The sequence below is a fragment of the Fukomys damarensis genome, unplaced genomic scaffold (genome assembly GCF_012274545.1).
Source record: "Fukomys damarensis isolate Sample0158 unplaced genomic scaffold, DMR_v1.0_HiC HiC_scaffold_20, whole genome shotgun sequence".
In the NCBI taxonomy this organism is placed as follows: Eukaryota; Metazoa; Chordata; class Mammalia; order Rodentia; family Bathyergidae; genus Fukomys; species Fukomys damarensis.
Window position 1 is genome coordinate 4750982 of NW_022900932.1, and position 15497 is coordinate 4766478.

General features: G+C 48.0%; 1 protein-coding gene across 2 annotated transcripts; it reads left to right on the top strand.

Annotated features, from left to right (window-relative positions):
* Nucleotides 1-235: 235 nt before the first annotated feature.
* LOC117287047 lies at nucleotides 236-11826 on the top strand. Of its 2 annotated transcripts, none has more exons than XR_004518221.1 (3): nucleotides 236-1504; nucleotides 6347-6618; nucleotides 11396-11826. XR_004518221.1 is itself a non-coding variant. In XM_033766428.1 (3 exons), the coding sequence occupies exons 1-3, from the start codon at nucleotides 3039-3041 to the stop codon at nucleotides 11516-11518; spliced, it is 708 nt and encodes a 235-aa protein (XP_033622319.1). In that variant the 5' UTR covers nucleotides 1514-3038; the 3' UTR covers nucleotides 11519-11826. The 2 variants fall into 2 exon arrangements, 1 of the variants encoding a protein (XP_033622319.1); XM_033766428.1 differs by lacking the exon at nucleotides 236-1504 and adding an exon at nucleotides 1514-3351.
* The last annotated feature ends 3671 nt before the right edge of the window (nucleotides 11827-15497 follow it).

Below are 15497 nucleotides of genomic sequence, written 5' to 3' on the forward strand. Positions count from 1 at the left end.
CCTCTGCGGAGAAGGCACGGACTGCGAAGTTTTGATACTGGGATTCAAATTGGCTGTTGGCGATGCGATAAAGATGTGTCGGCTTGGGTTAAAAACTGCAGAACTATAGGCAGGGAAGATTTGATTGGCTTCTGTGTGGAAAGGCTCCTCCACCGGGAGCTCAGGAGCTCCCTGAAGACCGTGGGGTCCCTTAACCGAACTACTTCAGTGGAGACTGATTTGCACCCCTTCTGAGAAATCCTAGTTCCCCGCAGTAGAAAAAAAAAGCGTGCTGGTGGACTCATTTTCATGTTTAGGCACAGGTCCAGATGTATTGTCTGCTATTTATCTGTTATAGTAAACACCTGCTCTAGAAATGTTTCAACTAGCATGTAAGCTGACATAGGGTGGTTTTTAACTCAGCTAGGCCGCCCTAGAAATGTTCACAGGAAATTGGATGGAGCACATTGTTGTTACCGTGACAGTCTTTCTCAACGTCGTTGCTTTGTATGATAGCGGTCTCCTACCCTTCTGAGTTAAGGAAGTCCTTGGGTCCTGAGTTCTGTTACATTCCTAGTTGCTGGGAGAGCCTGACCCGTGACAGGCAGGTAAAGCAGGCGCTGTTGGGTTCTCACAGGGCCTGGGGACTGCCGGTGGCACTGGCCTCTCACCGCCTTGCTGTAGAGGACAGAGGGGTCCATTTTCCTCTTGCCTGCTGGCCTTCAGGTCCTTGCTGTGGTAGGAAGATTCCAGGTGTAGCTTGTGGGCAGGCCCATCCCTACCTTCCCGGGCCAGACCTGTCGGAGGCATTCATCGTTGGCGAGGGGCCTTGGTATTCGCAGGAGGCCGGAGGAGCGCTGTCAGAGGTTGGGTCTGTTGTTGCTTGTTCTCTGTATGACAGCATACAATGCTGCCACTTCAAACAGCATAGGACTCAGTTAAAACCAAGTTGAAAACATGAGTCAAGCAGAAGTAACTAGTGAGTGAGTGAATCAGATCATGAATCTCATTGAAAGTTAACATTTCTGAGCCAGAGTGGGTCATCTCAGACTTAACCTGGTAATAAAAATGTGACAGATTTCAGTAAGTCCCCGGCTTATGAACGAGGGAACATTTGTAAATCAGATTTGTTTGTAATTCTGATAAAGTGAGTCTTATATGCCTTTAATGCAGATATACAGTGTAAAGCATAAAAATGCCAAACATGAGAATACTATCAGTAAACTATTTTTCCTTTTATTTACCTTGAATGATGGTATAGTACAGTCAGTATTTTCACTTTTGTTTCCCTGGTTATTGCTTTGTGCTTCCTGAAGCCCCCTCGACATCACCACTGCTTTCCTTTTGCTTCCGGACGTCCTGGGTTCTGACTGAGCACCGTCCCACTGTATAGTGAGACACAGCAGCACAGCTCTGACAGCGTCCAGCAGACTCGTGAGCTACTTCTGAGATGTGGTCGTACCTGCGAATGTTTGCAATACGAGGTCTGCTTGTATCTGTCTGGAAGTTTTCAACTCAAATGTTCGTAAGTTGGGGACTTACTGTGCTTATAATCTTTGGCCTCATTGAAACTTTCATGCCTATAGAGATTCTTACTGTCTTTTGACTTACCTTCTCTCATACGCCTAAATCAGAACATGGAATTGGAAAAAAGTTGTTTTTTTAATTTTTTCTTTTTTGTGGCTTGCAAGTTCATGGCAAGTTAAAAAAGAAATGCTGAATACAGTATTTAAGACTCCAAATGACTTACAACATGTTAGAATAGTTAAGGTGTTTAGAACTTTTGAAACTCATGCAAAAATATCATTGATCTGTTCCCGCTGAATTAGTTTCTCATTTTCCCCCTTAAGAGGTGCAGGTCGCTTATCAGATTTAGTTCATGGTGGCATGTAATGTAGCTCTCTCTCTATTCTGATCTTCTTCATCAGGATGGATTTATGATTCATTCCACACTGTTTTTTTCTGTATTATACTACTATCCTGTAGAAAGTTTTAAGCAACAAAAGCCAGCTTGTTATAAGATCGTAATGCAGTAGTGTACATAGTAGAAATGACAAGCCAGCCACCTTCTTTGGGAAACTACTTTGATTCCCAGTGCATTTTCTCAAGTTGAATCTGTTCAACCTATGATTATTTTGAACTTTGGGAGTTTAAGCGATGAGGCAATGGCACAAGGGACTTTTATTTATTTACTTACTTATTTTTGAGACAGGGTCTCGCTGTGGAGTCAGGCTCACTTTGGACCCACTCATGGAGCTTAGGCTGCCTTCAAACTCACAGGGATCCTCCTGCCTCGGCTTCCCAAGTGCTGAGATGACAGACATGTGCCACCACAGCTGGCTGGGACTATTTATAATTTTGAAGTACATTTAAATTGTGAGCATTTAAAAAAGCTCAAATATGATAATTTGTGTAGGAAAAAATGATTGCTACCTACTTGCTAGGTCTTCCTGTTCCCCCACATGTGTCTGATTTACATGATTGGATGGGTATATAGAAGTTTTCATATGTTATCTGTCTTAAGTTCACACACTGAATTAATTTTAAAAGTATAGATACTTATGAGCAGGTAATAGTATGTTCTGGTGGTTTGAAATCAAAGGACATCAAGGGACACAGAGTGAGATCTCTCTCTTCTCCTTTGTGACTGCTCCATTCCACAGAGGCAGCAGCTGTTACAATTCCCCTCGTGCCCACCAGAGACTTTCTCTGATGCCCAAGCAAAAACGTGCGTGGCTTTGCCCTTCTTTTGCACAAATGCCAAACTGCTGCTCTGTACCTTGCTTTTCTTTCAGATGTGGCCTATGCTTGAGCCGTGTCAGGACACAGGGAACTTCCTCTCTCTTTCTTGCAGCTCCTGTTACTCACTGTATGTTTGCACTGTGACTTCCTTCCCCACCCTGCTTTTCACTCCCGCCGCCTGTGCTGGGGATTGAACCCAGGCCCTCGCACATGCCACCTGTCCATTCTGCCCAGGCTGCAGCCACAGCTCTCCAGCCCACTGTCAGTGGGAGTCCAGCTCACTCCAGATCTCGTAAAACAACGGCGCAGTGCACAGCATGCACGGATACCGACAGAGGACACTCCTCAGAGAGTGGCCGACCTCATGCACTGACCACTGCCAGCTGCATCCGCTCTGTTCAGAGCCTGCAGCTCTTCAGGGATTTAGCTCAGTGGTACCGCTGCCTGCTTCCCAAGCGCAAGGTCCTGAGTTCGATCCTCAGTACCGAAAAACAAAACGACAGAGCCTGCAGCTCAAAGGAGTGAGCTCTCTAAGACATACTACTATGAAGAATAATAAACACATGGAATTTAAAAGCCAGCCTAGAAGGCTTTTAGTCCCAGCCCTGCTCTTTAGCTGCATGGCCACGGGTAGGTTACTCACTTCTCTGGGACTTGGTTTCTTCCTCCCTAAATGTATCTCCATCTCTAAATTCTTACCGAGTGAGGCCTAAATATAGCCGATTACTATACTGCTTGCAAACAAAAGCCAGAGTGTTGTTTTTTTAAGACAAACCAAAAATTCACCCAAACTTCCATTATTTCTCCGAGCTACAGAATGTTGTTTCCCTGGAGAGATATCTGGTCTTAAACATCGTCTGCATTTTGCTTGCCTAGATAAAATACTCGGTAACTTTTCTGCCTTGCAGCAAGCACCACACAACAGCATAGCTGAGCCCACTGCTGTGCAGCCCGCCTCTAATTAAAGGCTCATCCTATCCAACAGGGCCCGGAGAAGCCTGGCTGAGGGCTGATTCACATTCTGGCTTTATTAGGCAGCTGAGCGCAGGCGTCCGCATCCGTCTTGGTTACGGTAGCCTGGAAAGGACTCCAGGTCCGCTAGGCCTCCTTCGTCCCAGGCGTCAGACTGCCCAGGGGAGGCACTTTGCCCGCTGTGGGCTGGACGGTTGGATCCCTGTCATCTGTGCCTCTGATTGGAAGCTTCTGTTTTTATAGAGATCCGAATCTCCTCATTATCCCCAGCCCTTCTCTCCCCACACTTTCTCCTCTGAGGCAGCCGCAGCTACAGGAATGTGTGGGACGGACGCCTCTGCACTGCCTGTTTGCGTTTCAGTCTTGCCTTCCTCTAGCTGCACTCCACCCCACATCGAAGGGTGCCTCCGGGGTGTTTATCTGACGCCCACGCTGGGCTCTGGTGAAACTGATCAGCTGTGTTTGAAATTGAGAGGCGACTCTGACTTGCTCTGTGGTCCTAATCTAAAAGCACCTCAGAAGACCACGGGAACCTCAGTCGCCCTGTCCCTTGTCCAGCGGCACGGTCTCCTCGGCGTGCAGGGCCTGAGCCGTGCACGGTGCTGCCCTGGGTAGAGGGGCCGAGGCCCGTTCTGAACATTTTAGCTTCACTCAGAGGAAAACCTCGCACCTGCTTTGGCTGTTTTGCAAATGGAGTAGAGCCAGGAGGAATGGGCAGCTCCTCAGAAGAAGAGGGCCTGCGGTGGTGAAAATAACGAGCTGTGGCGTTGAGGAAAAGCCCACCGGTCTAGACAGGTCGGGTGCGGACCGGGAGCTCAGCAAATGCTCGGTGCCGTAACCGGAGCACCCCGAGCCGCGTCCTCACAGCCGCACTCAGCTCGCTTACGCTCCAGTTTGCCTGCTTGCTGCCCGATTCTGGCCCAGATCAGTTTCCAGACCCGCTCTCCCCACTGTCCTCTGCCCCCAGTCCTGTGAGGACTTTGATCTGGTCTGCCTTTTCTGTCTTATGGCGGCCTTGCAGCAAATTCGGCTCAGTAATGGTTACTGAATGTCCCCTTTGAAAAAACTAGACGCTGCTCTAGGTGTTTGGTGTGGCATCAAACAAACAAAAGCTGCTTTGGCCATGTCCCGGGAGTGCGAAGGTTAAAGGCGGCTCAGCAAAGCTTCCTCAGAAGCAGTGGCTGCCTGCTACACCATGTTCAGGCAGGACGGGTAGCAGATTCTGCCAGCTGCTCCGGGCCCACCCCAGACCCAAAGCCTGCATTTCCAATCACGGGATCCCCAGAGCCCAAACCTTTCAGGCTGCTGCTTTATCTCCCCTCAGGAGGCGGGGACCAGCTCCTCCACCGGCTGTAGCTTCGGGGTCACCTCTGCGGTGGGACTGGGCCCTCAGGCTGAGGACGAGACCCCACAGCACTGTGCACTGCCACCCTGTACAGTAGGGGCCCCGAGACCGAGGAGGACTCTGACTTCATCCTCGGGAGCCACAGCGGAAGTGGCGGCCCTGCGTGTTCACAGCCGGCCTCACTTGGTGGCAGCAGGGCTGGAGCCTGGGCCTGTGGGGATTCATGCTGACCCTCTCTTGTGTTCAGTCTCAGCTCCTCACTGGGCCTCTCCCGGGGCACTCGCTCTCTGGCCCTGCGTTCAGGGAAGTAAGCTGTGGTGGCTGCATTCACACAAGGATCTGGCTTCCTCCAGGCCCGCAGGGAGCCAGGCACTTACCAAAGCGTTTCTCCCACAGGCCGTCCTGGCCCTGTGAGAAAGCCTCTGTGCAGCTCTGAATCTGCAGGATGCTGGTGGTGTCACCAAATAGAACCATCCCTTCCATGAAGGGAGGCCACACTTTGGCACCTTTGCAGTCACCAGCGCTTTCAGAATTCCCCGTTTTCTTGATGAAATATCTGCTGACTGTTAGCTGCTGGTGACGGAGGCTCAGACCTCATCCCCGGCCGGGGAGAGGATGGATGCCGTGCTGCCCACTGTACCTGCACTTCCTCCTTCAGTTACCTGAGTCCTCACTGTGGCAGGAGAGAGAAGCTAAACGGTTGGTGGTGCACACCTGTCATCCCAGCACTCTGGAGGCTGAGGCAGGAGGATTGCGAGTTTGAGACCTTGTCTCAAAAAATGTGTGTGTGTGTGTGTGTGTATACACACCTTGGTTCATGAGCACACACGGCTGAGGATGCAGGTTAGTGGTACAGTGCCCCTGGGTTCAATCCTTGGTACCATTAAAAAAAATGGATTGGTTATGATGGGAAATGAAGACAGGAGGAAGCTGATAAATCAAAAGTAGGGGATCCCAGGGCCTGGACAAGGTTCCTGCAGGGTCAGTGAAGTGTGTGTGTGTGTGTGTGTGTGTGTGTGTGTGTGTGTGTGTAGCTACACTGCTTAAGGCTATATAGATGTTAAAATAAGAATATATTAATAAATTCATAGGAAGTCTTCACTTTGAGTAATATATTCATATTATACCCCTTAATTTATTTCTTTCCCCCTTGGTTTTCAGCTGCAACAGCAAAAACAAATTAATCATTCTTATAAATGCTTTTTTTGTTATTAAAGTATATTTTTTTAATAATTTTTTTTTAAATCTCTGGTTTTTACCCTTTTCCTGCAACCGTCCCGCCTATATCTGCCCTTCTTGGGCCTCCAGCACCCAAACCACCACCGAAACGACTTTTGCACGTTCAGTCAGCCCTCTCCTCACCAGGCAAAGCCCGGCCCGTCGCCCACAGGAGCCAGATGCGTGCGCTCCCAGCATGCCTTGCAGCTGGAGCTGTCTGCATCGCTGGGGTCCGTTTATTAGACCCACACTGGGAACTGGAAGCTGGCGAGGAGAGACTCCAGGACCAGCGCAGTCGGTTTCTAGGCCGGTTTCCAGAGGTGTTCATGGTTGTGGGCCTCGTGGTGTTGCCAGGATCCAGGGTAAGAGCTGTGCGAGTTTAGGCGTGCGCCAGATGCTGGGGCTGCGCTTGCCACAGACTGGTTCCGTGTAGGATTTGGGGCGTAATTCCAGGCCATGTAGCTGCCAGGCCTCTTCCACTCCCTTAAATGCATCCTTTTAGTCTTCTCAATATCTTCCTTGTCTAATTGACGTCTACAAAATCCATTTCTGTGACTGGCATAGCCTGGTCCAGTTTTGCCTCGATTCTGTGACTTTGACTCTCTTCCTCCAAAATATCTTCTTTTGGTCTAAGTTAGCAGCACTTAGCCACCGTTGCTTGTGTGGGCGGCAAATACGGTGATGAAAAAAAAAAAGTACGAGCTTTGAGTCTCTTACTCCGTGACCTCCAGCCTCTTCCCCAGCCTCTGTGGGCCTCAGTCTCCCCGAGGAGATGGAAGGCTGCCCTGCTGTGGAATGTGGGTGAGCCCTCGACGCTCAGCGCTGAGGAAGGGGGGCAGCCTCTTACCTCTTGCCCTGGGGAGCCCGCAGTTCCCATCTCCCACCAGGGATTCTCTGTAAGTCTGGGACCACCGGGAGCTTCTCTGGTCATCAGAGAGGCTGAGGCGGTGTGGGAGGAGCCTGGAGGGATCGCTCTAACCCTAAGGACAGGCAAATGTACCCTCGCACCCTTACCTCTGCTGAGGACCCGTATCTGTTTTCCAGTCCCGGGGTCGAACCTGGGCCCTCCTACATGCGAGGGAAGCATGGGCGGTGCCCCCAAGCCTTGAAGGGTCCGTCCTGCAAGATGGAGCCACGTATGACACAGCCCGAAGTCAGCTGTTAGGGAGCAAAAGCGTAGGCCTCCCTCCTCCTCCTCCTCCTCACAATCTTTCGGAGGCTCCCTAGCAGCACCTGGTCTTTGCTCTTTTCCCGCCCAATCCCACCCAGACATCACTGTGCGCGCTTGCCTCTGTGTGTGTGTGTCTATGGTATTCGGAACTGAAGAACCCAGGGCCTTGGTCATGGCTTCACTGAGCTACATCCCCAGCTCCTGGGGCGCTTTCTGAAGTATACTTGAGGTCCTGTCAGCCAGTCATTGCCTCATGCCTGTAATCCCAGCTACCCAGGAGGCTGAGGCAGGAGGATCACAAGTTTGAGGCCAGCCTCCTAGACAACTTAGTCCTATCTCAAAATAAAATACAAAAAGAGCTCAGAATGTAGCTCAGTGTTCCCTGGGTTCAATTCCCATTGCCACCAAAAGAAAAAAAAATTAAATTTCATGCCTTGGTCATCTATAGCTCTGCTTGAGTCACAGGCAAATGATTTAAATTTCCTAAGCCCTAGATCCTTCAGCTGTAAATGTAGGTAATGTAACCTGTTGGCATAGGAGCTCACTGTTAGCTATTGCTGCTATTACTATTATTATTTTATTACTTTGGAGTTAGGGTCTCACTATGTGGTTCAGGCTGGCCTTGAACTCACTACATAGCCCAGGCTGGTCTCAAATTCTCAGCAATCCTCCTGCCTCATCCTCCTGAGTGCTGGATCTCACGTGTGCACCACCACGCCCAGGGAGCTATTGCTGTTATTACCATTTCTGCTATCGCAGGGAACATAGATCGCTGGTGTTAAAAAACAACCTTGCAGTCTATGGCGTGTGCACTGGCTGGGAGGGAAATACCTTTGCTAGTCCCATGAGCATCAGTTCTTCTGTCTGCTCATCTGTCTTCTGATTGCCTTTCTATGGACTGAGGGTGATAAAATCTTTCCTCCTGTTTTTTTTTTTTTTTTTTTTTGAGGTTGCAGCAAGATAATGTAAGCATATCAGAATCAGTTTAGGCTAATACCCTTAAACCATTTCCCCTATGTAAAAGAAGCAGAAGGGAAGCTCTGCTATTATTTAACACTGTGTCATGCCCGGGTTTTAGCTCAGTGGTTCCATCGCCTGCCTCGCAAGCACAAGGACCCAAGTTCAATTCCCGGTACCAAAAAACAAAACAAATACTGTGTCATAGTGGTTATCTCATAGCCTAAGCAACTGTCTGCCTTTCAAAAAAAGACTTCCCAAGCCTGATGTGATGGCATAAAATTGTAACCCTAGCTTTTGGGGAGGCTGAGGCAGGAGGATCCCAAGTGCAAGGCCATCTGGGCAACTTAATGAGATCCTGAGAAAAAATAAAAAGGGCTGGGAATGTAGCTTAGAGGTAGAGCACTTCTAGCATGCATGAAGCCCTGAGTTCTATCTCCAGTACCGCTAAAAAAGAGAGAGAGACTTCCCAGTTCCAATAATCCAACACCTACGTGTATGTCATTGGCCAGAACATAGTCACATGGTCGGCCACACTTAGTAGCAAAGGAGGCTGGGATTACAAATTGCCACCTGGAATGAAACAGGTTTCAGTGAGGAGTGGAAGCTTCTGCCAGCAGACACAGGAATGAGCTTGGAAGTGGATCCTTCAGTCCTGCAAAACCTTAAGATGGCTGAGTCCCAGCCACCAGCTTGATTTAAACCTCCTAAGGTCTCCTCAGCCAGTGCTGACAAGTGAAAACCGTTCTGTATTCCTGACCCTCAGAAGTCAGGTGGGAGCTAGGTGTGCTCACCAATAAACGTAACATTTGGGAGGCTGAGGCAGGAGAATCGCAAATTCTAGGCCAGGCTGGACTATGTAGCAAGTTCAAGGTCAGTCTGAACTACATAGCGAGATGTTGTCTCAAAATGAACAAAAAGAAAAAAAAAAAGGGGGGGGCTGGGGGTGTTAGCTCAGTGGCACCACACCTGTCTGGCAAGCACAAGGTCCTGATTTCAATCCCTGGTACCAGAAAAAAAAAAAAGTAAAAAAATAAATGTTGTTTTAAGCTGCTGAGTTCTGGGGCAGTTTTATGCTGCAATGGATGACTACCACAGTAGGCAATAAACACCAGCAACAGTAGTAGTAGCTGTGATTTCATCAACAGAAATGATAGCTATTTTCATATCATATTAAAGCTGTGCTTATTTCAAAATACTATTTCTACTTATCATTACCCCAGAGCTACGATATTACTAGATCTACCAGGAAAAAGTCCATGATTACAATCTTCCATCTACTTATGTTTTTGTGATGCGGCCCTCGGGCACCTCTTGAGTGTAGTAATTACAGAGCCACCAAATGATGGTGTGTTTCCCATTTGGAGAATCCAAATGTCTTTGTTGTTTTCCGGGAATTTCTATCAAAAATTGTGTGTGAGTTGTTTCCGCTGCTGGCTCAAGTCTTTGCAAACCACACAGTTCTACCAGAAAGTAGAAGAGGGGAACGAATACGATATTGGAGTTAGCAATGATTTCTTGGGTCTGACACGCAGACCACAAGCACAAACAGAATATAAAATAGATAAGTAGGACTACATCAAAATTAAAAGCTTTTAAACTGGGCTTGGTGGCGCAGGCCTGTAATCCCAGCACTTGGGAGGCTGAGGCAGGAGGATCGCTGCGAGTTCAAGATCAGCCTGGGCTACACAGTGAGTTCCAGAGCAGTCTGGACTACATAGTGAGACCCTGTCTCAAAAAACCAAACAAACAAAAATTTAAAGCTTTTAGCCTGACGTGGTGACACACGCCTGTGGTCCTAGCTGTCTGGGAGGCTGAAGCAGGAGGACTGCAAGTTCAAGGTCAGCCTGGGCAATTTAACAAGACTCCGCCTCAAAATAACAATGTAGTTGTGGTAGACTGACCCTGGGTTTCCACAACCCCCCCCCGCCGTACTGCAAAAACCAAATTAAGCAAAATGACAGAAAATAAGTATTGGCAAGGATATAGAGAAATTGGGACCCTTCTGCATTGTAGTTGGGAACGTAAGACAGTATAGGCGTAAATCCTCTTCTGGAATCTGGCAAAAAGAATTTAACGCAAGGACAGATATCTGTGTCCACATGTTTGTGTAGAATACACAGTGCGTGTGAGGTCCTGGGTTCCATCTTCAGCACCAAGAAAAGATTTTTAATGATGGACAATTCATTATCAGAAGTTAGCAGATTCTAGACGGCAGGAGAAAGAATCAGTGAACTTTATAGATTAATAGAAATCAATCTGAAGAATATAAAGGAAATACATTAAGAAAAATAAACAGGGCCGGGGATTTAGCTCAGTGGTTCCACCGCCTGCCTTGCAAGTGCAAGGACCTGAGTTCGATCCCCGGTACCAAAAAAAAAAAAAAAAAAGAAAAATAAATGGTGCTCAAAGACCTGTAGGACACCATCGACGTAAGCACCTGTGTCTAATGGGATTACCCAAAGGAGAGGAGAGGAGAGGACAGAAGAGAGCAGACTTTTAAAAAAGGACCAACAGCTTCCCAGTGTCTGAAAACAGCAATCTATACATCCAGGGGTGTGGAAAACCTCAAGAAGGGTTAATACAAAGATCTACATCCAAACGCATCATAGTCTTAGCTGTTGGAAGACAATGAAAAATACTATTTTTGTGATTGTATTTTTGTCAGCTTTCGTGTTGCTGGACACAACATCTGGCACAACTTACAGGACAGGTTTGATTTAGCTCGCGGTTTGAGGAGGTTCAGTCCATGGTCGGTTGGGTCCAAGACAGGAAGTCGTGGCGGAGGGGTGTGGAGGACCAAATCTCCTTAGTTCATGGTAGGGGGAAGCAGGGTGGGGAAGTAGCACCAGGGAGACAGAGTGAGTCTATACACAGGTGGCACTTCGGTTCATGAATTTAATTCTTTCCACAATTCTGGTTGCAAAGTGAACCGCACAAGAACTGAATCAAACTCCCCCATAAGGTCAACAGTGAACCTAACCATTGCATTCGACTTGGTTCTCGTCCAGTCTGGTTTGTGTCCAGAATCATGGAAAGAAGTGAGGGACTGCACCACCAGGACCCACCCAGAGCGTGTGTGCTATCATCTGCCAGGTGTCTCCTCACCCGATGAAGCTGACGGTCAGGATTAGCGTCGCAGTGGCACCGGGAAGTGGAACCCAGCCCCTGCCTGTGACGGGCCGACAGTACCACTGAGCCACGTGCCAGCCCCGAAGAGAGGGTTTTCTACAGAAGACATTGCCCTATTGGACATCTGGTGAAATAGAAACTGTTTTCATTACCTAAACAGTCCTTAGGGATGAAGCGGCATTTAAATTGTGTGATTTACTTTCAAATGACTCATGAAACAATATGCATTGTATAGAGAGGTAACTGTGTAGTTAAAATGATGATAAATCTATGTACAATATATATAGATAAATTGTGTGTGTTTGTGTGTGTGTGTATGTGTGTGTGTGTAGAGAGAGAGACAGAGCGAGAGACAGAGCGACAGAGAAAATAATAAAGTAAATGTAACAAGGGGAAAAAATGAGAAGCAAGACCTGTCCCGAAAGGTACAAGATCCCAATGATGAATGTAACTGTACCGTACACCTAAAACGTACCAATAAACTCAATGAGGAAAAAAAAAAAGTAAATATAAAATGTTAGCAATTAGGGGAATCTAGGTTAAGGGTATATGGAAGTTCTTTGTTATTCTTGGGACTGTTCTCTAAATTTGGACTGATTCCAAAATTAAAAAGTTAAAACAAATCGTTAAATTGCATGTTTTATTTTAGCTTCATTTTTATGGTTTTTACAAAATATTTAAAATAGCGCGTGAAAGGAAAAGATGAACACTAAAATTGTGTATTACATCCTTTCAATTCTATTATTGGATATTATAGGACGCAAAAGCCCAAGTGCTATGTGGGGTGGGGGGGGTGAGAAAATGGCTAAGAACTTACGTATGATATCGGCTGAATTGGAAGAGGAGAGAATCCAGCCTGAGAGGCACCTGAGTGAGATTGGTCTTCTGACAGTTCTCTCTCCGTGTAGCCTGCTCCCCGACTTTTTTTTCCTGAAGAAATTTATTTTGTGAGCCCTTCCTTGAGGTACAAAGGCTGTGAAGATTTTGGAAATAGCAAAGAGATTCCTGGCCAAACACAACATTGGAAAGAAAGCCTTCCTTCCCTGCACAGATGGGCCTCCTGCTAAGCCTGACGGGGGCTCTGCTACTCTAAAGAGAGGGCAAACTTTGCACGTTAGCATCGTCATTGTTTTTTTCTTGTTGTTTTTACAGACATGCACTGACAACAAAGAGTCCTCCTGAAGAAGAACTTTTGTCAACAGCCATAAATGTCATCAAGGAGCCAGGTCTTGGAGTTAAACACATTTGAAAGTATTTTCATCAAGATATAAGAGCAAAATGCGTACTGCTTTTCTACCACACAGAACTTGGCTGGCTCTCTGGATGCGAGGCCTCGAGGCGCTTTTTCAAACTATGGGCAGACATTTTACTTTAACTGAAATAAAAAAGAACAAAAGAAAGGAAAATCCGCTCAGGACATTATCAGAGAGAGAGTTTTATTGATGTGCTGCTATCTGGCAGGTACTTTCTGCCGTGTAAATGAGTCTAACCTTTCAGTTCAATGTTATGAAGTCAACATTTTAGATGCTACTGAGAAAAATGAAACATCCTTGGCTCGGCAGTCGACGGAGGAGCTGCAGGATATGCTTTTTATGGAGTTATACAAAACTTCCCTGTCATTTTCTTTGAAGAAGAAACTCTGTAAATTTCTGAAACACTTCAGAGATCCTCCCAAAGTTATTTCCATCAGGATGGCTGCTAAGTGGAACCGCAGACCCATGGAAGGAGTCATCTTGGAGCCACTGCAAGAAAGTGAGAGTAAAACAAAACAGGACAGAAATCGAGTCGCTGAGGCTCGGCTCGTGAATATGAGTTAGGTGCTGGTACTTTAAAGAAGGCTCACTTGGAAGGGCCAAAGATCCTTCCCCGGGAGGGCCTCGTGCTTTACCCTTGGAGGATGAAGGTGGAGGAATCGCAGCCCCAAAGACCTCTGGCTCTGTTGCCTGTGGAGAGGGCTTTCCAAAAGCGAACTGACCCGGAGATAGGGCTGGCTCTTCCTAGACTGTGGAACCAACCAGCCCCCGCATGTGAGACTCAATTATCAGGTGGTTGAGGGATTGAAAGAGGTTGCATCTGCCTAAGGGCCTCCTTGCTCGGGCTTGGGCCGGCCGAGCAGACTGGGTCCCACCTGATCCGAACCCGGTCTCTCCTGTTTGTCTGGCAAAGGTCTATTTGCGTTTCACAGGTAGTTGGTTGAGAGCGCTCGCACTGAAACTTGTATGAATGCAGCTGGCAGTGATTACTTTTGATATGTTGCTGGGCACGGGAGGATCTCAGGATGTAGATACACGGTGCCAAATACCCCAAGGGGCCATCTGACAGCTGAAGCAGAAGCTTGGGAGAAATGGATGCCCTCAGGTGAGCAAGGTCAGAGTTATGTGAAAAGATTTCAGGGACCTCCCGAACCTTATTTCTTGCAAAATTAACAACAGCCTACAGATAGACGAGAGAGTCACTCGGCACGGCCGAGGCTTTATTAGGACAACTTGCTTTCGAAAACGCAAACGCAGACTGTCAGGAAAGCCTGGTGATCATCACAAGGACAGCCGTGGCCCTAAGAGACAGCCCAGTGTCCCCTAAGCCAAAAGAAACACGTAAGCCTGGTCTGTGTCCCCACTGCACAAAAGGACATCACGGGCAAAAGAGTGTCTCTCTAAGTTTGCTGCACAGGGGACCTCACTTGGATCAAACCAGGGAAACGGGATGCGGGCCGGCCTTGGGCCCCAGTGAACGAAGGGGACCGGGCCGTGCAGATCGATGCCCCTCAGTCAACACAGAGCGGAGCCACCGCCCCCAGTTTGATCACTCAGCCCCCCGCCCCCGGAGGGCAGCAGCAGATGAAAGGGTTTGCACACGTTATCAGTGTCAATCCCGGGCAAGGTAGGGTACGAGTCCCTGTGGGGGTTTTGGGCCCCTCAGCCAGAGTCAACGTTGGGACTCATTTTGGGGCGGTCCAGCTTAAATATGAAAGGGATTCCAGTTGTTCCTGGCGTGGCAGATTCAGATCATACCGGTGAGATTCCAGGAGTGGCGGAAACCCCTGTGCCTCGGACGTTTCATCCTGGGGACAAAATTGCTCGGTTTCTCCTACTCCCTTTTTGTCCTATAGGATTCGCTCCTGTAGAAAGGAGGGGAGGGTTCAGCAGTACAGATTAAAAAAAAAAAAAAAGTGGTTGCCTGGGCTGCTCCAACGCAACGCAATGATCGGCCTCTTACGGACATTTTGAAGCAAGGAAAGGAATTCACGGGAAGGAAAGGAATTCACGGGAATGGTCAGTTCAGGAGCAGCTGTGACCACTGCTCTCCTAAACGGCAGTGGCCTGAGGCCCGGGCTCTTGAATTTCCCGACTCTCCATTAGAGGGAGTCGGTCGGGTTTCAACCAAGGGAAGTTTTTCAGAGCTCTAAAATCCGCAGATGCGTGGGCCCTGGTGGACAGCACGGCACAGTAGAACCGCTGGTGAGTTCTGTCCCCGTTAATTTGTGGGGCGGAGACAATTCTTCAACAATGGGGTGCCGGTTCGATCATCCCCTCGAATCTGTTCAAGCAAACAAATTCTGCACCGTACGGGATGCACACCAGGGAAAGGCTTGGGAAAAAGTGAAGACGGTATTACACAGCCTATTGCTGTTTGTCATAAAAACGATAGAAAAGCTCTGGGTGCGCATGTTAGGAGGGGCCACTGCTCAGATGAAACCAGTTCCTCTGCAGTGGATTTCTGATGAGCCTGTCTGGATGGAGCAGAGGCCCCTGAAAAATCCAGATCGGAGGCTCTTCACTCTTTAGCACAAGAACAATTAAAACTGGGACGTACTGAGACTTCTTTTTCCCCTTAGAGTTCTCCTGTGTTTGTAATACAGAAAAACTCTAGTAAATAGAAGGTGCTTACTGGTCTTTGGGAAGTAAATAAAAAGACCCACCCAATGGGGGCCTTACAACCTGGCCTCCCACCGCCGACCATGATACCCAAGGAATGCGATAC